This window comes from Netta rufina, assembly GCF_964035555.1.
Source record: "Netta rufina genome assembly, chromosome: 1".
In the NCBI taxonomy this organism is placed as follows: Eukaryota; Metazoa; Chordata; class Aves; order Anseriformes; family Anatidae; genus Netta; species Netta rufina.
Genome location: NC_140123.1, coordinates 94,999,326 through 95,021,310, shown reverse-complemented (window position 1 = coordinate 95,021,310; position 21,985 = coordinate 94,999,326). Strand labels below are relative to the sequence as shown.

At 36.7% G+C, this 21,985-nt stretch overlaps 1 protein-coding gene across 3 annotated transcripts in view; it reads left to right on the top strand.

Moving 5' to 3' along the window:
- Nucleotides 1-21,985, top strand: part of TTC3 (tetratricopeptide repeat domain 3) — a 62,751-nt gene that overhangs the window by 31,025 nt on the left and 9,741 nt on the right. For all 3 annotated transcript variants that reach the window (XM_084289053.1, XM_084289054.1, XM_084289052.1), the window contains exons 18-36: nucleotides 125-262; nucleotides 1,251-1,331; nucleotides 1,980-2,092; nucleotides 3,485-3,611; nucleotides 5,019-5,141; nucleotides 5,313-5,414; nucleotides 7,061-7,153; nucleotides 7,732-7,796; nucleotides 9,647-9,783; nucleotides 10,564-10,887; nucleotides 11,643-11,906; nucleotides 12,342-12,388; nucleotides 12,808-12,864; nucleotides 13,849-13,925; nucleotides 14,667-14,816; nucleotides 15,612-16,509; nucleotides 18,346-18,411; nucleotides 18,990-19,139; nucleotides 20,887-21,026. In XM_084289053.1, coding sequence (XP_084145179.1) covers nucleotides 125-262; nucleotides 1,251-1,331; nucleotides 1,980-2,092; nucleotides 3,485-3,611; nucleotides 5,019-5,141; nucleotides 5,313-5,414; nucleotides 7,061-7,153; nucleotides 7,732-7,796; nucleotides 9,647-9,783; nucleotides 10,564-10,887; nucleotides 11,643-11,906; nucleotides 12,342-12,388; nucleotides 12,808-12,864; nucleotides 13,849-13,925; nucleotides 14,667-14,816; nucleotides 15,612-16,509; nucleotides 18,346-18,411; nucleotides 18,990-19,139; nucleotides 20,887-21,026 — 3,152 coding nt within the window. The remainder of the gene's footprint in view (nucleotides 1-124; nucleotides 263-1,250; nucleotides 1,332-1,979; nucleotides 2,093-3,484; nucleotides 3,612-5,018; nucleotides 5,142-5,312; nucleotides 5,415-7,060; nucleotides 7,154-7,731; nucleotides 7,797-9,646; nucleotides 9,784-10,563; nucleotides 10,888-11,642; nucleotides 11,907-12,341; nucleotides 12,389-12,807; nucleotides 12,865-13,848; nucleotides 13,926-14,666; nucleotides 14,817-15,611; nucleotides 16,510-18,345; nucleotides 18,412-18,989; nucleotides 19,140-20,886; nucleotides 21,027-21,985) is intronic.

Sequence of the window (21,985 nt, the reverse complement as noted above, 5' to 3'; positions counted from 1 at the left end):
ACAAAATTTGGACAGTTGCCTATTGGATAAGTATTTTAGTAAATAGCTCACTTTTTTATTTAAAAAAAAAAAAAAAAAAAAGGGCTGTTTTCATTCTGAGTTGCTGTTTTCCTAAATGTTTTAGGTGGATTCAGCTATGTTGCTAGAAGAGGTTAAATCCCTTGTTCGTGATGGTTATACAGCCTTGATGGACCAGCGGTGTCGCAGTGCTGAACAAGCCTTTTCACAATTACTGAGCATTCTAAATCCTTCAGAATTAAAGGTAAATAATTGAGAGGAATAACTTAGTTATTAGGGTAATTGAGCTTTATTCTTTCAATACTGTGTGTCATTCCTTCCTTCAACCAAAATAAGTGTTGCTGAGTTGTTGCCTGTGATGTTGACTCCAGTGTTAGGTGTTGCACTGATATGTATGCCAAGGAGCTTAAAAATTAAAAAAAATGAGAACAGGATAAGAGAACTATAGTATTATATCTTTGTAATTCTATCTTTGTAATGTTCAGCATACACATGTACATTTCTATATACAATTTTTAAAATATTTACCAAACTACTTAATATGAAACTACTGTCTGTTGTTAGCTTAACTGATAATGTTGTAGGGTGAAAATAATTTAATATTATTCTGATCAGGTAATGCCTTGATGCAAGTATTGGGAATTTTTGTGTGAGTGTATCTAGTCATTCTGCCAGTGACCCAATTGGCATCCTAAATTTTTTAAGTCTACTGTAGCATTAAGTTTTCTGTGAACATTTGTGTGCACATGCATCTCTGTACTTCAAGGTCTCATTTTAGTAAGAGCTATTGCAGTACCAAGAGCAAGTCTGTACTAAATGCATTACTAAGCAAGTAATGCACCAACCCATCTGGAATTGTGACCTAGTTTATTAGAAAGTAAAATATTGAGAGAAGTTTTTTTTATTTAAAAACATAACAGAATCTGCTCGATTCTGAATATGAAATCTAGCAAAGTTACACTGTACTGCATGAAAACATACCAAGGTCAGTAATTGTAGCATTTTTAAAAGGATCAGGATGTATCACTCTGATGTATCAGGATGAAATGACCAGCAGTAAAGGTGCAGTTTACCTTCACTTCTTATGCTGATTGTAACATTAATCCGTGTAGAAACTATGATGGTTTCCTGTGTCTATTGTGGTGAAGATTTTCAATTTACAGTAGATAGTAATATTCTTATTACTAACCAAGTGTTTTTGCGCTATTACTATAATTTGACTCTATTTACAGCAATTGAATCTTCGTATTATTAATTACGTTGTAATCATCTATGGACATGCCACTGCTCTCCTTGGGATAGGACAGCCTGAGGTATGACATTAAGATACTACATTGCTTTTATTCAAAGTTTTAGTTCAGGCAGTTGATCATCTGTTTTTGTCTCCTCTTAGCAGACATAAAATGAGTTGGGAAGGAAAGCATTGCCACAGTTTTGAAAACCATGTGTGTTTTTTTTAAAATCTGGGACTAGGTCTTTAATAGTTTTAGACAACTTAAGCTACCAAATAAGAAAAGTACTTTTTAAGGTTTCAAATGAGATTCTTAAGTATTACTGAAGTATATTCATTTTTTTTCTTCAACTTCATCTTTGTCATAACATGGTTATGCACTAATCTTCAAAAAAAAAAAAAAAAAAAAAAAGTTTCTGGTTCCAGAAAACACCAAAACAGAAGGATGCACCCTTTCCCCCTGTCCTGCTTCAGTATTGTTTATAAATATTCAGTGTCTTTCAATTAATTAAAAATGTCTGGTCTCAATTAGCTCATATCATTATTTTTTAGAGCCCATGTTTTTAGAGCCCTTTGTGTGTGAACATAAAATTGTTTAATTCTGTTTACAGTTCATAGGACTGATCAAACAACAGGGCATATTGACCCACTCTACTGGAGGGAAAAAGAGGGGAAAAACTGAAAAGCTTCTGGCTAAATGTCATGTTCTTGTCTTAAATTTATTTTCAAGGCACTGACAAAGGCTGAAGACCAGTTTAACAAAATAATTGAACAGTACCAGGAAGAAAGATTTGATTGTCTGGCATACTATGGAATTGGAAAAGTATACCTCAGGCAAAACAGGTTTGTGTAATAGAAAGTTTCAATACTTGATACAAAAAATATTTTCATTTGAGGAAGTCCTGTATGATTTCTTAGGAACTATTCTTTGTTAATCAACACATTCAAATATCAGAATGATTTATTACATTTTTTTTTTTTTTCTGTTAAAAATGTAATGGAAGCTGCTGAATCCAGCAGCCTCCAGGGTATGGGGACGTGACCGGTCAACCAGCACACCCCCACAGTGGAGGAGAGCTCATAGGCAGAGTAAAAAATGATGAGTTTGGGGAAGAATGCATTGTAAAGAAAGCTGAACTTACTTCAACACCAGGGAGACAGGGGAGTAACCTTGGTTTTAGATAAGCCACCTGCATCAGTGAGTCATCAAGTTTCCTGAAATAAATAGCAATGATCTTCCTGAGCTAGCCAGACCAGAATAGGGGGTGCGTGTATGTGGCTCAGACGGACAAAACGTGTGAAAAGTAGACAACTAATCTTTGAAGAGAGCAATGGGCTGGCTTCAGTTCACAAATTCCTTTCTAGAAGCTGGAAACTCCCAGCTTGTGCTGTGATTCCAGGATAGGATCCAGTTTCGCTCTACTAAATCAAAATCCCAATCAAAAGCCTATGGTGGGTTGATCTTAGATGCCCCTGCACCCTTGTCCCCCACCCCCACTGGCCAAAACCCAACCCTTGCCTTTTAAACCTAATACAATGCCAGACTTATCAGATGAGTAAGTTTGATATTAACCATTAACCCCCCCCTCTGTGTGGAATATCTGAAAGAACCTGGCCAGGGAGTGTTGGACTCTGGGAGGGGTTTCCTCCTTCCTGCTGCTGCAGTGTAGCCAGGTCTGTTCTAAGTTGCCTGTGTCCCAGTCCCATGGCTGTGGCTGTCTCTTCCCTTTGCAGTTTTGGCTGGTAGAAGCTTAGCTTTAGGCTGTGTATGTCCAGAAGAGTTGCACACACCCATAGACACTTGTGAATAGAGCTGGCCACACAGGCTGCCCCTTCAACACCCATGCAGCACTATCTGAACTCACACAAAACATAAGAGCCTCCTCCCTGGCTGACTGGGATTGAAGGTGGCTAGTGAAACTATGCTTGTCCTCACGCTCCAGATTAACAAGCACACCCACAGTCATGTATCCCTTGAATATCAGCACAGGCTCTCAGTCTGCTTAATACCCATGCATGAACTCTGGACCCTTTGCCCAGCCACTGCCACAGGCCTCAAGTCTTCTACACTGGATAGCCATTTATTATCACATAATTTAATTCTTTTTCATCCCACGTACTCTTATTGTTACTGTTTGTTTTTCTTGGGTCATAAAATGAATAATGAAAGAATCATATTCTGAGCAGAAGTCGTTAATAGATGATTTGAACATGTTGTGCCTGCTTAAACTTCAGATTCTCAGATGCGCTTGATCAGTTTATGAAGTCGCAAACAATGGTCAGTCGTAAGATTGTACCTGGAGTGTTAACTTGGCCCACAACATCTCAGGTCATTGAAGAAACACGAAAAGAGAATTTACAGGTATGTTTAACCACAAAAATAAAAATCCTATTCTCTCAAATGGCCATTCCAAAAAAAAATAAAAATAAAAATCACCCAAAGCTCAGTAGTGTGACTCTTAAGTTCTCATCCTCACTTTGTTCCTTTCCCCCCATTATCAAGGCCAAGGAAAGTGGAGGACAGAAAGTGAGGAGGGGTTCTGCATGAAGCAGCCAGTGCAAGTAAACTTCCTAGAGCACTGTCAACCCCAAAGCCTGGTCTGTGCAGAGAAGAGCTTTTTGCAATGGCAAAACTATACTCTTGGAAAGCATACCATTTACAGCACAAGGGCAGGTCTCTGTATAAGAGTTTATACTTGGGTATTTTTATGTAATAATGTGGTTCTAATCAGCCCCAAGTTGTACATAATGGGAGTTTGATCTTATCGAACTAAACGGCTATGAATACTATATGCAATGTAATGCTAGAGTGAACACATTAGAAATGAGAATTAGCAAAAATATGAAGTTGAAAATTGTGTAAGTAATGTTATATTTAAAACCAAATGGGAGACTTTGACTGTATAGTTCTTAAAGTAAAATTCCTTGTTTGAATTGAAAAATCCAACGTCTGGTTCTGAAATTACAAATTACTCTTTTGTATTGAAAAGCTTTTTAATTTTTGGTGGTGTTATTGCTTTGAAGTTTACTATGCCATGAAAGTCAAGACGCACGAGCTGCTCAGCATGCAGGCACTCTGACACAGCAGAGCATGTGAGGTTACTCACTGTATGAAAGTGGCTATACTGTATTAACCTGTTTTGTTTCTGGTCAAAGCAGCAGTTCTGTTGTTTCCTAACAGTGTGACGGGTGCAATGATTTCTCATAGACATCAGGCTAATACTGTAGTAAGCTGGCCTTATACAGCTGTGGTCTGGGACTGCTCGAGAGCGTAATGCAAATATCTGAAAGGCTGCAACTGGAGGTCTATTTGTTTCTAATAATGTTTCATTAATTTGGGCTCAATGCCAACACCAAGGGACTTGGAACGCACTTGACATAAACCTATTTTAATATCTTTACCTTTAGACGCTGTTTAGGGAGACCTCACTAGCTCCAGTGCAGCACCAGGTCTGAGCTGTCCCTGGGAATTTTGGTATAGAAAACTTACTATATTCTCATGCAATTCGAATTTGTTAAGCATGTATAAACCTGCACATAGGAAAACTATGGTACTTAGTTGATAGCAATTCAAATGAGCTTTTGAATATTTTGGCATAAAATACAATCTTGCATGGCTTTCACTAGTAAAAGTTACCTTTTGGTATTAGTTGTATGCTGTTCAAAAAGTGACGTCTGTCTGTTTCACTGGAAAGTTCCCTGGAAGTAGATATTTAATCTTCTCCTGGTTTCTGTGCAATTTATCTGATACTGTTTTATTGTTTCTCAGTTGATCTTAAAGAATTGTATCGAGGAATGCAAGTTTCCTCCAGAACCAGATGCAGTCTGTCGCTATCAGCAATGCCATGGCCACTCCAAAATCCAAATATTTTTTACAGATCCGGACTTTAAGGTAAATTTTAGTTTAAAAGGGTTTGGGGAATGCAGTATTCTGTTTTCATGTTTTCTATCCACTTTTATATTAGACCACTATCTAGAACAGACCATTTTATTCTATCTTTTGTTAGTTGTGCACTGTTTTTCTGTTGTCTTCAAAGATGTTAATATTATTTTCCAATGTTAGGGTTTTATACGTATTACCTGCTGTCAGCAATGTAGAGTGGAATTTCATATCAGCTGTTGGAAAAAGTTGAAAACTACAAACTACAGTGATAAAAATGATAAGGTAAGACCTGTGTCAGACTAGAAGCTTTTTTTTTTTTTTTTTTTGGTCAATATTACAGCATTCCTTTGGTCTGTGGGAAGTGAAGTGGAACATATATATGGCTGTAGCATTCATTTGACAATAGCAAGAAGAGAGACAGGAAAGAGGGGTCTCTTGCTAAATTGTCTAATATGCAAGTGTGGGCAAAGCTTGCTTTTGTCTACAGAAGAAAGGCTTGTGTATTTGTGGTGGTTTTACCCTGCTACACAGCAGAACTCCACTATAACCACTCTCTCATTGCCCCTCCTCAAAAGAAAAGGGGAAGAAAATACAATGAAAAGGGCTCAAGGGTTGAAATCACAGGGGACAGGGAGATCACTCAATTATCATTACAGGGAAAACAAACTTTGTATAGGGAGATTAAAATAATTTGCTGCATATTACTAACAGACTACAGAACAGTGGGAAGCTAAAAGCAAGCTAAAAACACCTTCCTCCTATCCACTCTCTCCTACCTCCTCCCCCTGAGCAGCACAGGGGAATGGGGTCAGCCCCCAACACTTCTCCACTGCTCCCTCAGGGTCCCTCCCTGCCCCTGCTCCCCATGGGGTCCCTCCCATGGGATGCCATCCTTCCCCAGCTGAGCCTGCAGGGGCTGCCCACAGGCAGCAGCTCTTCAAGCACTGCTCCCACATGGCTCTGCACCTGCTCAGGGCCTGCTCCTGCGGGGGCTCTCCATGGGCCGCAGCCTCCTCCAGGCCACATCCACCTGCTCCACGGGGGCTCCTCCACCCATGGTGGGGCTGCAGCGTGGAGATCTGCTCCATGTGGGACCCATGGGCTGCAGGGGGACAGCCTGCTCCACCAGGGGCCTCTCCACAGGCTGCAGGGAACTGCTGCTACCTGCCTGGAGCACCTCCTGCCCTCCTGCTGTACTGACCTTGGGGGCTGCAGGGCTGGTTCTGACCCCTCTCTTCAGGCTGCTGTTGCATGGCCTTTTTCTCCTTTTCTCCCTTTCTTAAATCTGGTCTCACGGAGGTGCAAACAACATCACTTACTGTTTGGCTCTGACCAGTGGCAGGTCTCTTTTGGAGCCATCTGGAGCTGGCTCTTATCTAATACGGGGCAGCTGCTGGGCCCCACTCACAGAGGCCACCCCTGCAGCCCCCACTCCTACCAAAATCTTGCCACATAAATCCGATGCAGTATGCTTAGCCTGTTTCTATTACATCGTTTATGTTCTCCCATATAGAAGTGTATTCCTTCTACAGTCTTGCTGTTGAAGAAACGAACTGACATTGAGTATATCTAAAGTAATTTTACAAAAGATGATATTGGCAGTCAATATAAAATGAAGAGAAATCCAGGGAGGGTATGAACTCATAAAGTAATATTCTTAAAGTTGACTCTTGAACCTGAAGTTGGAGGAGGAGGGGATTTACTGTGGCTTTGAGAATAACAAGTATATGCCATAGGTATAGGAACCTTTGGATTTGCAGTCCTTGCCAAGTCAGCTGTGATTTTCTATCCTCATCCAGTAAGAGTTTAGGCACACGGTAGCTTTAATTACCTTGTTGAACTCAAATAAAGAAACTGTAATCTGTATAAAAACATAGAATTTGTATGAATTTAAATGTCTTCTTTGTGTGTACCATTTTCTCCTACAGGATTTTCTTCAAGAATTATGTTTCACTCCTGATTGTACGGGTCTTATTTCAAAAATAGTTATTTTCAATTCTTCTGGTTTGGTAAAATGCGAAGTAAGTAAATGTTCATATAAAATATGAAAATAATCTTTAAAATATTTACTTTGGTGAAGGAGATAAAGTGAAGGTGATAATGTAACTCAGAAATAATATGCAAGTTCATAAGTAATATGTTATCTTCACTAAAAATCTGAGCATTATTTAGGGACGTAAATTACCTGTTCTGTTCTTAACCTTGTTTTGGTTAGAACTGTCACTGAAGGGAACTGGAAATGTTTCTGTTGGTCTGTGAGAAGCGGAAAAAAAAAAAAAAAAAAAAAAAAAGACTGTAAATTTTGCTTCCTGCCCACTAGTAAACTAGAACTAGAAACAGCATCCAGTTCTTCTGGCCTTGTGTTATATTTCCACTTGTCTTTTTTTTTCAGAGAAATATATTGCTGTGTACTAAGTTGTAGTAGTAGAAGACGGTATTTAGGTAGACATTCATGAGGCATATGTGCAAGGGTGCACAGTGTCTTTTGTAGTATTACTTTCATTGTTTTCCAAAGCATCAAATGCTGTTTGGTTTTGAGAACATCAATGTTGCATTGTAACCCAAGTTTTAATCAATGTGATGTCAATTGTTTTGGTAGTTTGAACAAAAAATCACAAAACCCAAGGAACCACCAAGAGCCAATATTAAACAGAAATGCTCAAGGTAAGCTCTCTACCATTTAAAAATAAGTTCAGTCATTTTGGAGGAGGGAGTTTTTTTCTAGAAATTAATTTCTTATGAATTGCTAAAACACCACAGGTACTTTGGAAAGCTATTCTTGTCCTTTACATCTGAAAAGATGTATTTGAATGAACGGAAATCATTTTTTGATTAAAAAAAAAAAAAAAAGCAGATAGACTAGGAAGTCGGGTAAAAGTACTTTATTGTCCCATCATAAAAATATTTAAATTAACTTATAAACCTGTAGCTCTGTATATTATTTTTACAAATATGAGCACAGAAGGGCATTGACTGATATTTCTGAATAAATTATTGTTGTTATTGTTGTTAAAATTATTGTTAGCTCTCTAGTGGTCTTAGTTCTTTAAATCATCATTTTTATTTTGGTCACAGGATGTGACCATTCCTCTTCAAATATATGGGATATGAGTTGTTGCAAAAACTGATATACCGCACCTTCCTATTGAGGATTACATTGTCCGTTGCACCATTGATTTCTTGGCAACTAGCACCTGACTATAGCTTTTGACTATAAATGGACATAGACATCTTTTAAGCCCGTATACCTGAAACCTAATTCACTGTGAAATGTGTGGGTGGTGAAGTAACATCGTATGGCACAATTATGATGCAGAGGCTATGTGTAGAACTTAGGAACTCTCTTTACTTCAGCTCTCCATGCATGTCCTTCGTTTGTGCTAAGATATTTAACAATTGGAATGCTAAAAGAATGGTTTTCTGTTAATTTTCATAATGGCTCGAGTGTCCTAATAAAAACACAGTGTTGCAAGTTGAGTGCATCTGGATTAGAATACCACCACTATTTTCAATCTTAAATTGCAAGCGTTGTTCTATTCCTATGTTGCTAGAGGGAAGAAGTCAGCAAGATTTTAGCTGTGTGGGAGAAGAATCACTGCATAGCATAAGTTCAGCACCACACCATCTAGCGAAGTTTATAGGAATGATTAGAAATCAATGTAAATAAAAACTCCATATAGTAATGATATTTCAGTAAGTTAGTACCAAAACCTTTGACATAACTGAATTGAGCTTAACTCGATTCAGTTAACTATAGCTATAGTATAGCTATAGTATAGTATACTACATGTATATACATTATATACTATAGTATATTATATATACACTATAGTGTAGAGTACATACTATATATACTATATATATATATAAAATATATATAGTGTGTGTATATATACTATATATATGCACACTGGTGTGTGTGTATATATATACTGTATATACTGCATATACACAGTATATATACTCTCTATATAGTATATATACTATAGTATATACTATACTACATACTAGTATAGTGTACTATATAGTATGTACTATATATAGTATATATACTATAGTTATACTATAGCTGAAGCAAAACTATAAATAATGAGACATTAAAATTAATTTAGAGTATCTTCTTGGAATAAAAATAAGTTAATAAAAGTTATGGTATTATTTGGTGCAAAATGTTGTGTTATAAATTGAGAAAGGAAAAAAAAAAAAAGTATTTCAGGTACTTAATGCTATTTCAGACATTAAAAGTAAAATTTGGAGTAAAATAATTTCAGGAATCTTGAGAATATTCCTACCATTACATACTTGTTTTTATGAGACTTTAATGAAATTTTGTGGTTTCTTAATGAGTTAAAAAAAAAAAAAAAGTTTTATTATATATGTGCTATTCAAAATAATATTTTACAGTGGAATGGAAGTGTATAGCTATTGTAAGACATGGAAAAAAAGTTAATTTGCCAAAGTAATTAGGCACATTTATCTTAACATTAGATTCACTGTTTAATTGTTTTTATCAGTTTTAGGAAGCTAAAAATGAAACAAGAAAAAAAAATACGAAGAAAATGTGCACGGAAGGATGCACTGAATGCTGCTAAACAGAAAATAGAAGAAAACCAGATGGGAAACGAACCATCTCAATACCGTGATCACAGTGGTATGTAGAATTATGGATGATTGTTCTAAAACAATATGAGATACCATAGTTAGCATTCTGGATGTCCTAAATCAAATGATGGAAAACTACTAATTTTGGACATACCCTCCCCAAACCTGAAGACTTGTATAATTTTACCATAGGAACTTAAATTTATGCTAAGGATTGCTTTTTTCAGTTTTGGTTTTAGTCTCTATAAATAACTGGAAGTTTGTACTGTATGATGGTTTATGTTCCTTTTTGAACCAAGGAATCAAGAATGAAGTTCTTCATGTCTGAGCAGTCTTTGCTAGACTGATAGTCTTTGCATCCAAGGTATATGCTTGGATGTTCAGAAATGTGCTTTTGCTCTGGAAACTGATGCTTGGGGAAGTTCTCTCTCTGCATCAGGGCTGGCATACAGCCTGCACAGAAAAAAATAAATTTGTACAGGCAATTGCTTCAAGCTGCTGCTATTGGCAGGTAAAAAAACATATTCTTTCCAAAATCCAGTTGAGGTACTAAGGATTACTTAGTTGTGTAAACCAGATTTAAAGCCACGTACTGTCAAATTTATGAAGATAAAGCAAGTTTATATACTAAAAAATACATACATTATATAAAAAAAAAAAATTGTAATTTTAGGTATTGTGAAAAAGCTAATATTAAAAATCCAGTAAAAAGAAAACTCCACTTAGTCCAGATTCTATGTTCTTTAAAGTTGATGCTTTTATTTGTGGCAAATAAACATGAAATCCTGTTATTCTTTTTTTCTTTTCTTTTTTTTTAATCCCACTTTAGGTTATGCAGGCTATGATCGAGGCTTATATACTGGTGATAGAGTCCTTCAGCGTATCATTCAAAATGCTGAGCAAATAAAAACTGCTGTTCGTGATGCTGCCAGACTGTTAAAGGAATTGCTTTCCTGGTCTGTAATCAGTGAGGAGGATTACACATCATATTGCAAAACTAGCAGCATGTCACATGCAGTGATGGAGCAGCTCATCAGTTACTTAATTCAGGAAAAAAACAGAGTGAAAACAAGGGGTTTTATTCATGTGTTGAGTGAGCTGGAAGAAGTGGATCCCAAGTTACAGAAGTGGATGAAACACCTTAACAACTTGGGTAGGCTATATGTTTATGTAATAGCAGAAGACCTTACCTGGCCATAATTGTTCAGTCTGCAGATGAATATAACCTCTATATTTTCCAGTCTTGCTTTGTTAACATTGATGGGTGATGAAGTGAAACTTTGTTCTTCTTCTTCATTTATTTGATCCATAGCAGGATTTCTAGAGAAGAAGATGTGACCATCAGTAACACAGCAACCACCTCTCTCTTCTCTGCAGAGACAAATTTTTCTGAATAAGTAAAGCATTTTAATGTAGGCAGGGCTTTGCCCATGTAGGAAAAAGAACTAAACATTTTTTTTTTGCCAACAATTTTTTAGGCTTAAATGAGACTATTTGTCTAAATCATTTGCTTTTGGAAAGATATGGTAAGATCACTTGGAAGTAGTTTAACTTGGTTCTCTTTGGTAGTGTTGCCTTGCTGTGTGGTTTCCTATTGAATTTATAATTGGATGAAGATACAAGTTTCTTTTTGCAGGCAAAATGGACATAAGGTACCAAGGATTCTTTATTTTGTGTTGTATCCATGTCCTTGAAGGAATTTGTAGAGATTTATTATAGTAAAATTCATATAAAATTAATTTGTCTTTTTTAGCTTGCATTTACAAAATAAAAAAGTTTTTACATAATCTTTCATCTACCATATATTTAATTTCTGGAACAAATGGTTCCTCTTTTAAGAGGAATATCACACTTGAAAAACAAACTCTGAGGCCTCAATAAAATGCTGTCTTTTTTCTACTCTTTCAGGGTTGACAGCTACAGAGAACTTTTTCCTTCAATATGGACAATTTTTAAAAGAACTTGATCTTTCTATTTTAACAACGCTTTGGAATGAGAAGTATGGTAGTAAATTTGATTACGTGTCAACAAATTCTGAAGACAAAGAAGTTCTTGACTATTTCTCAAAACCGCCTCTAGAAAAAGCTCGTTGTTTTATATGGCTGTTAGAACTCAATAGAGAAAATTTTCCATCTCTTCATCAAGCTTTAGATGAATTCTTTGATAAAATGGGTAAATATGCTAAGGTCTCTATTCTCATAAGAATTGTATTTCTTCTGTTTTTACACCTCATCTGGTGTACTCTGCAAAAGGCTGAAACCTCAGTAAATTACTAACCTCATTATATGGGAACTTATGTGTTCAGTGCATAAAATTCAATATAGTCTAAAAGGCAAATCACTCTTTTAAAGGGTACGGTCTGCTGTTTGTTTCAAGTGCCACAACTACCACATAAGTTAACCTTTATGCATATATGCAATCCAAACAAAATCGGTATTTTTCTTTAATTTTAAGCATAATGATTCTGCAACAACAGTCTTAGAGATGCCTCAATGGTATTTGAGGGAGTATAATAATTATTACTATGATTTCGTAGTTCACGGTTCTAAATTACTTGAAATAGTAATATTTTAGTTTATGAATATGACTTTGTTATCATTTTAATAGATGACCCTACCATCATATTAAAGAAGCAGGGAAATGAAGATATATTGGTAAGTTAACCTAGATATCAATCTTAATAATATGTGAAATCCCTTGCTCTTTTCTTTGGTGAATTAGAAATACAAGAATGAAGTAAAAGCAATTACAATAAAACTATTTTTATTTCAGCGTTACTTATATCTTAAAACAAATTGACGATTTCTGGTTCTCTCATTAAATTACTGTTAGTAGAATTGTGTTAATATATAATCAAGTGCCATTAAAAAATTAAGATGCATTTTAGTTCCTCCATCATTGCTTATCTTAATAACAATTTGAAGTGACCCAAACTTCTGATGGTTTTGTTTGCTTCTTGTTCTGTTCAAACCAGAATAAGAATTCTAGTATGACATTTTTGAACTCATATACTGGTTTTGGAAATGCATCGTAATTTTATTCTAATAAAAAAGTGATTCTTTTTTTCTTTCAGACTAACAATATCAAAGTTAAAAACAAAAACAGAAAGAAGAACTGTAGAGATTCAAAGGTCAGTAACTTTTTAGCTGCCTACTATAAATAGTCTTTTTAGAGTTGCTGGAGGTCAGATGTATAGCGTCTGTTTTCCTGAATATATTGTGGAGGTTATTCCATGAAATGTTTTTTTCCTGAAGAAGTAGTAAGCTGTGTAGACTCAATTAACACAATTTTCCTTGTTTTGTTACAGTATGAATTTGTCAACATAAAACGAGTTTCTAGACCTGAAAAATAGATGCGTTTCATTTAATGCTCAGAAAAAATGTTACGTGTTCAGTGTTTTATAGATTTTCCTAGAAATAATATTCTAGCTGAAAGTGATCTTTTATATTGATTGTCTCAGATGCAATCATCTTGATTTCATCCATGCCCCCAATGTTTTATATTTTTTGTCATGAAGTTCAAGTAAAATGAAGATTCAAGTTATTTTCATCAGCCAGAATTTTCCTTTTTTTTTTTTTTTTCCTAACGGACCCATTTGTACAAGTCCGTGTATTTCTAAAGTTAATAAGTAATAAAAAATAAAAGATAACTAAAGCATGTAATAGGTGAACATAAGAATAGGAGATATAATACTAAAACTGTTGAACTAGGGATCACTCAGACTTGCCTGTAGTAAAATTATTAAAGTTTGAAGGCTCTCAATTATAGTGGAAGAGATTCCTAGAAATTCAGTTGATATGCAGAGCAATGGAATGAGTTTAGACAGAAGTCTTAACAAAAAAGCTGTATTTGTTATAAAACTCAGTGAAAAATCAGGCACATCTAAAGGAAAAAAACAAAACACACTGTTTTGTCTGTTGGAATGTCCCAATTTCTTCTTCCAAAATAAATTCTGAAGAAGAAATTAATAATCTAAAGTTAAGGAGCTTGTCATTGTGGATTAATACTGATAATTGTACTTAGCAGTTTTGCAGTTCCATAGTCTGCCTACTCATACTGTTCACATCAGATCATTTTCCAGTAAGAAAAATAATAATAATCTGTTTTTAATTAGTCTATTTTAGTATTATCCAGTGGAGTTAGTACAGCACCAATAGAGGAAGAAAAGATATTTATAGAAGAAAATACATTGTAAGTATCATCATGTACCTTTGCTTTTATTGCCCAAACTTCAAAGTACTTTGCCAGGTACCAGAGATGACAGGCTTTGAAACACTTTAGAAAGTCTGGGTTCCTATCTCAGTGTTTTTTTGAGATGACCTTAATATGAGCTTCCAGAGAGCCACTACTTCTCCGCTTCCTGGACAGGTGTATTGGGTATTAGAATTTTTAAAATCTTAATAAGAGAGAAGCAAATGATTAGCAGGTTGCAGCCCAATAAGTCTTCTAGGCCAGAAGGGATTCTTTCAAGTAACATCTTATCTTCCTCTTCCATTTTACTGTAGGAAGAAATTGGTTGATAAGTCCATATACATACCATTAGTCACAAAAGAACTTTGCCTTCTGTGCTGTATCAAGCAGGTTGTGATGTAGGACACGGCTCAGAATTTTTGTGGTAATCAGCAGTCAAACTCCTGTGTCCTGAGCCTGGTTTTGCTCGCTCTTCTAGATGTGAAAGCTGCTAGGAAAGAACTAAGACCTATTACTAACAGTTACTAGTTAACGGGTCAGTTATTCTCAATTTAAGAAGTTTAGCAGTTAAGTATTTGGGGGATAACGTTTATTCTGTTGGTAGGAAAGAGTTTGCTGTTTGGGATATTTCTTAGCACCTGTGTAGCTACCGTATGGTAATAATGTTCTCAGTATATGTGAAAAACGCAGTTATTTCCAGAGACAAAAATCATTGTTCCTATTCTTTTTTTCAAATCTTAGAGATTTTGCATACTTTTATGAACCATGTATAATCCCAGAATATCTTCGAGGACGAGAGGAATTTGAAGCTGTATATGACATTTCAAGTAGTAACACCTATCAAAGACTTTTGGATGATAATCCAGATCAAACCTGTGAAAGTTTATATGAGTACGTATACATTTCTGTGCTTAGCAGTTCAAAAAATTTTACTGTTTAAGATGAAATACATATAAGTTCTATATCATTGTTTTAGAAAATTAAAACTATACTATTTCTAGACAGAAGTGACAGAAGTAATTGGGAATAAAGTATCTGATTCCCAGCATAGAAATAATTGACAATTATGAACAGTAGGAAAGCTCTAATTTTGGACCACTGCAGGAAAACTGAGGCCTTGCATTTAAGAATGTGCTTGCAAGTAATAAAGGAAAACTGTCAAATGGCAAACTGTAGTTTTGCTTTGAAACAGTGAGCAGGATGGCATTTCTGACATCTGAAGATGTAATTTATCTGTTCATTTCATCGGTACTCACAGTAGTCATTCCTAAATGTCAAAATAAAGGCATGTAACAACACAGAGACGATGGCTCAATACAGTTTATTGACAGCATATTTTATGTATCTGTTGTCTAATGGCAACTAACAGATGTTGCCTAGACAGTCTATTTCTTATTTTGATCCTTTCAATTCTCAGTTAACTGTGGTGTGTACATTTTCTGCAATAATGCCTCACATAAATATCATTTGCTTTTTGGAGACAAAAATGTTACCTGCAACATCCTACTTAAAAACACATTTTATTAAGGCCAGAATTTGAGTTGTTATGGCCTGTTGCAGGTATGCACATAAGTGTGTTTTCAGTTAGTGGCAGGTTTCTGAGTAAGATGTGGACAAGTAAAAAAAATGACAGAAAATTTTGTATGAGAAAACCTTGATTAACAATTACAACTTTTTTTTTTTAAGCTATTTCTCTCAAATATTGGAAGAACATGGTCCTATGGAAATTAATAATAAATTGCTAACTGGGGAATACGAACATTTCCCTGAAGAAGCTCGAAAGATTGTAGAAGATGAAGGTGGTCTGAAATCTTTTCTTCTGAAATCCCATCGTTTCGTTATGGTGGATAACATTATTAGCTTACTAAAGCATGAAGTTCTTATAAAAGAAAATATAAACAGGAATGAGACTGAAGTTAATGAAGAAGAAAATTTTATTGTCTGTGATGTGCAAGAAAATCCTTTCCAGAACAAGCTACAGCTAAATCCAGCTGCTAAGGAATTCAAACCCCTGTCTTATCTTGAGCAACCTCATATATCTACATCTCCTGATATAATAGTAGCAAGCTATGACACTCCACAGTATTTGCCCTGTTCTTTACCCGCTTCATGTCAATCAATGCTTAGTCAGAATATTGCTACCGTAGAAAATAGGTCGTCTTTTTCTGAAGTTTTACTAGAATGCTTTGATTCTGAAAATCTCGATATGTTCTTGCCTCAGCCTTCCTGGGGTTATCGATGTGAAAGAATATCGCCAATGACTTCTCAAATGCCTCTCATTTCAAACGTTGCCGAGCAACCTCATTATATTTATGCTGACCATGTAGCTCATCGGGATAATGATGAATCAGCTATTTCAGACAGAAAATGTGTCTGCAGCAGTTTAACACCAACAGAAACACAACCATACAAAGACCCTCAGTGCCTGTTGAACTCGGATAACTCATTTTATGAGGGCAGTGTTGCTGTTGCAAATAGCACAAATGAAGCTGAATGTTGTCTACGGGTGACTAAGAAGGGAAAAGCAAGCAGAAGTATACCTGTAATGAAAAACAATCCTCATACAAGAATGATAGCTGTTCAGGTAAGAGATTGAAATGGAACCATTATTTGAGAACTTCTAAGTGACAAAAGGTAGTGTTGGGCATCTTGCGCTAGGTTTCTGCTGCTGTGCAAAGTGCAACACCTTTTGGGATGATTTCTTTATGACTTCCCAAAGGGTCAAATGTTGTATAGAGTTTCAAGAGGAAACCTGCAAGTAATGCTTCAAGTTACTCAAATGTAGGAGATATTAACAATAGTATTAGTGTTCTCTACTATTTATCTTTCTGAAAAGGCCACAAGTTGGAAAATACTGAGGTGTTTATCAGACTGGGAGCTTCCTTAGAATTTCATTTTAAATTGCTGATGCTTTTTTCTGTTATCTTTGGGTTTCATTTGTAATTCTTTAGAGAACAGTCTCTGAATTTTGTTCTGCTTGAAGTTTTTGGAGATCTTTTGACCCAGAGTCAAGAGAGGGAACTAGTGCACACAAGTGAAAACATTGCTTTAGAGGTTATTGGACGTGCTTCTGTATCATCTTTTTTTTTTCATTTTGTTCAGTGACTTGTTTTAACTTGTACAGTATTTGAGGATTTAGATGGTTTGTAGATTCTAACCATCGCTGGCTGATGCTTACCTGGCGGTTCACAGGGATGGCCCAGCTGTAGGGTGAGTTCAAAGGCAAACTCCCTTTACCTTACTTTTTCCTCCTGAAGAAGGAAAGCAACAACAAAACAAAAGAGAAAATTTGTCCTGCAGGCACAGGAAGCATTGCTGAAAACTCTTAAAGGGGCACAGCATGCAGCTGACCAGAAGAAGGGACCAAAACATTTACTTATTAATGCACCCCAAGGATTAATCAGCATGGGCCACTCAAGAAAATGCACTTAAAGTAACAGAGACAGTGATCGCATGCAAAAGTTACAGAATACAGTTTGGGCTAGGAAGCCAGGTTTTCAGGGTTAGAGATATGGCAGTTTAAGGGAGGAACAACTATTTATAGCTGTATGATGAAATAATCATATTTTTATTATCGTTTTCTAAATTATGAAAATGTTAATGTGTTTCATTGCTTTGTTTTTTGTTTTTCTTGTTTTGTTTTGTTTTGTTCCAAAGCTTGTTATGTGTACACTTCTTTGCTTTAAGTCTTTCCCGAGCAGTTACTGTAAGTTGTTTTCCTTTTGGCTGACCTAAAATGTGATTTCTGTTTGGTTCCTGAGCACGTGTAATGAATTGTTAATAGAAAAGGCAATGGTTTTCAATTTAGGGAATTCTGGTTAGCAGAGTTCAAAAGGTTACAATGCACAGAGGTATTTGTTTGCAAAAGTGTGGGAGAGCAAGGCATTTAACATCTGACTGTGGTTTTTAATAGCATGTTAGAGTGTAACGTAAACTCAATCTTCAGTATGTTGCAAGATTAGATATTAAACTTTTTTTTTTTTTCAGTAGGTCCTTGATGAGTGATACTGGAGGAAAACAAGCAGGGACTCTGGTCATTGAATGTAGTCCTTTTTAAATACAGGCACTTGTATCACAGATCTTGAGTTTACGACAAGCCACAAAACACAGCTGCTCTGTGAGTTGTCAGACACTGGTTTTGCCAGTCTTAAGTTTTCAGATGTGTAGAGCGCAGCTGTGTTTAAAGACAGAAAGAACTGTCCCCAGTATAAATGCTTCATGGTCAATTAAACTAGGAAAAGATCAGGAAAAAAGTGCTTTCTTTATAGCTTGAATTCAATTTTGGGGACATATATTTCACGATGTAGTTGGATTCATGTAACTGTAGGTTAGGTACAAAAGCTTCAAAAACAGCTGGCATAGTAATTGCATATGTAAACAGGAGATTTTTCTCATCATTTAATGACTCTTTGTATTCTAGGTGAATCATGAAGTAGCTGATAGGGAAACTAATACCCTGCCTTTTCATCCATTTGAAATGCAACAAGTAAGTTACCTGTATATTTGTTCATATTTCTCATGAAGGAGTTTAAAGGAGTGCCCAAACATTCAGGACTGTGAAGATGAAGTTTATCTGAAAATAAGATGTTGTAACAGATGCTTTTGATTTTGAGGTGTTTTGTTGTTTGTTTGTTTTTTTCCCACCCTTCCTGATGGACCATAATCTATAACGTCCTTCATCCAAACTTCATGTAGGCCCACAAAAAGGAGGCTGTCTCTGTTCAAATGTTGGAATATGTCTTAGAGGAAATTGAGTATTTCCTCCCCCAAAACCTTGAGGTTTGATTTAAATGTTCCATTAGAGCATGCAGGCAGCTCAGACTGATGTTAACGGCAGTCCTTTGTCCATATCAGGAGATAAGTGAGAAAATATGGCCTTCCCTTCATACTCCATTCATGTCAGGCATTAATGTTCATTTCTGTTACACAGAAAACAACTCCCCCCAACAAAAGAAACAACACAAACACGCTAAAAACCATCAGCTGAGAGCAGACTGGCTGTTGTGAATGTTTGCTGCCCTGTGGATAATGGCCGTTGAATTACTTTCTATAATTTATTTTCAGGGAGATATTCTACGTATGGAAAAAGAGCATCAGGTATTAAAAGAACAACTTAAAGAAGCACAGGAAAAATATGAACAGTTACAAAGCCGAAGCTCAGAGGAAATCAGTGTTTTAAAAGAGATGATAAAAAAAAGTGTTGAAGAGACAAAGGTAATGTTTTTATCCATGCGACGGTGGGGTTAGCAAAGACAAACTGCATTGGTTCACAATATTGGTTGTGATAGGTCAACAGGATTTTTTGAAACTGTAGTCCTCATTGCTGTTAAGTCTTAACAGATCTGAAAATCTGTGTGGCATCTTCCTCAGAACACATTTAAATGAACACATTGGTTATTGGTTGTCTCCATCTAGTGGATAGGTACCAGCTTTGATTCAACCCAAAAAGAAAAAAGCACGATGTTATTGACTCTTTCCCTCTTCTTGAGGAGAAGGGGTTCAAGTGGTCAGATTTGCTAGGACAGCTAACGGGCTTTTCCAGATGTTTTCCTTGAAATTGTCTGGGAGCAAGAGCAGGCTCCAGGCATCACCATCAGCCTATTATCGTTTGGATTTTACAGTTAAAGCCAAGTGTGCTACAGGCTACTCATCTGTCTGCGTTTTAAAGGGAGTTTTTCAATTAAAAATAAATAAATCGGGTGAGACTAAAACCTTTCTCCCTACCACCTCGCTTTATTCTTTAATAAGATCTTCAAATAAGGGGCCTGTCATTCAATCTCTAGCATCTTTTTCTTCCTTTCATTTGTGTATTGGAGTAAATTCCTGTACTGCATCTTGGGGAGGTCCTGAATTCCAGCTTTAACACTCACAGAATCATAGATTGGTTAGGGTTGGAAGGGTTCCACCCCCCTGCCGTGGGCAGGGACATCTCCCACCAGTCCAGGTTGCCCAAAGCCCCATCCAGCCTGGCCTTGAACACTTCCAGGGATGGGAGCTGCTCTGGGCAACCTGTGCCAGGGCCTCACCACCCTCTGAGTGAAGAATTATATCTGAAGAATTAAATCCTTATATCTGATCTAAATCTACCCACTGTTAGTCTAAAACCATTACTCCTTGTCCGATCACTACACCCCCTGACAGAGAGTCCCTCCCCAGCTTTCCTGCAGGCCCCTTTAGGTACTGGAAGGCTGCTGTTAGGTCTCCCTGGGGCCTTCTCTTCTCCAGGCTGAACAACCCCAGCTCCCTCAGCCTGTCTTCACAGGAGAGGTGCTCCAGCCCCTTGATCATCCCCATGGCCCTCCTCTGGACTCATTCTAACAGGCCCATGTCCTTCTTGTGCTGTGGGCCCCAGAGCTGAATGCAGAGCTCCAGGTGGGGTCTCATGAGAGGAGAATAGAGCAGAGGGGCAGAATCCCCTCCCTCACCCTGCTGGCCATGCTGCTTTTGATGCAGCCCAGGTACAGTTGGCTTTCTGGGCTGTCAGCACATAGTGCCAGCTCATGTCAAGCTTCTCACCCACCAACACCCTCCAGGCCTTCTCCTCAGGGCTGCTCTCAATCCGTTCTCCACCCATCCTGTGTTTGTGCTTGAAAGTGTGAGACCTTGCACTTGGCCCTGTTGAATGAGGCCCACCTCTCAAGGCTGCCCAGGTCCCTCTGGGTGTCATCCCTTCCCTCCAGCATGTCAACTGCACCACACAACTTGGTGTCATCAACAAACTTGCTGAGGGTGCACTCCAAGCTGCATGTGAAGATCATTGGAGTTAAGCATTAATGAGAATGCTGCCTGTTCTAAACACTTAGCCTAAAAGTACATTAAGCACTAAGTAAAATTTTGTCATTGTAAATGTTGCTGGCTAAGGTTTTGATCATATGTCTGCAATCTGCTCTAACTTTAACTTGCATTTTAATAAAATACAATTTACAGAAATGATGTTTTGTTTTGTTTTGTTTTCTTTTAGGTATCAAAGAATGAACTAGACTGGCTTAATCAAGATTTAGAAATAAAAGTAAAAAAATGGCAACAGGAGAAAAAAGAAAATCAAGAGAACTTAAAAGCAATAAGGAACACCGTCAAAAAGCATATGGATACTAATGATAGGTACCAATTTTGAATACAGATTCACATCTGTAGATCTATGTTTTTGTCCCTTGGCTTGATTTTGTTTGTTTGTTCTAAAGCAGCAGTAAGTAGAGTTATTTCTGATAGCCTATGGTATGTTTCAGTATTTACTGATTTTATGAAGGAGAATTCAAACTTCTTGCCCTGATAATATCATTCTGAAATGAGTTAAATGCAGATCTTGAGTTAGGGTTGGTGTCAATAGGATCTACATGTAGTTATTTAACCTAATTAATGAATACTACTTCATCACTGTTTAAGATTTTCATGAGTTTTCCAGAAACTTGTAGATCAGCACTGTTTGTATACTTTTCTCCTTCATGATTTACCATTACTGCTTTGGTATGCTCCTCTGCAGCTGTATGATTAGCCTTAAATTTTAATTTCAATTTTCACTTTTTTGTTCCTCTTCCTCATATACAGTCAATTCAACTGCATCTTTCTTGCACACTTTTTACCTGTACTGCCACAGAACGTATCTGAAGATTAACTAGGGCTGCACATTTCCTTCTTTTCTAGTCTTGTCCCCTACTTCTCAGATTCAAGTAAATCTGCAAGAACCACATAGATAGATACACCATGTATCTACTGTGTGGGTTTTTTGTTTGTTTTGTTTGTTTGTTTTTGTTTTTAACCCCTCAATCATCCTAAAACAGAAGTCTGCAGGGCCTCCCATGGAACTTAGATCAGTAATATCCCATCGTGTCCCAATGTGCAGCAATCCCAGGCATTCCCCTGACAATTAGTTTTCCTGGCTATGAAGCAACGAGAGACAGCTTCAGTCAACCTCCTACTATAGTCGTAGAGCATCTAGGAAGTTACGTCACTGACACACTGAAAAAATAAATCCAGTGTCATTTGAAATAGTATTATAAGTAGCTTTCCCCAAAACATTTCAAGCACTTCAGCAATCTTTAAGTAGTCTACTCATTGGCTGT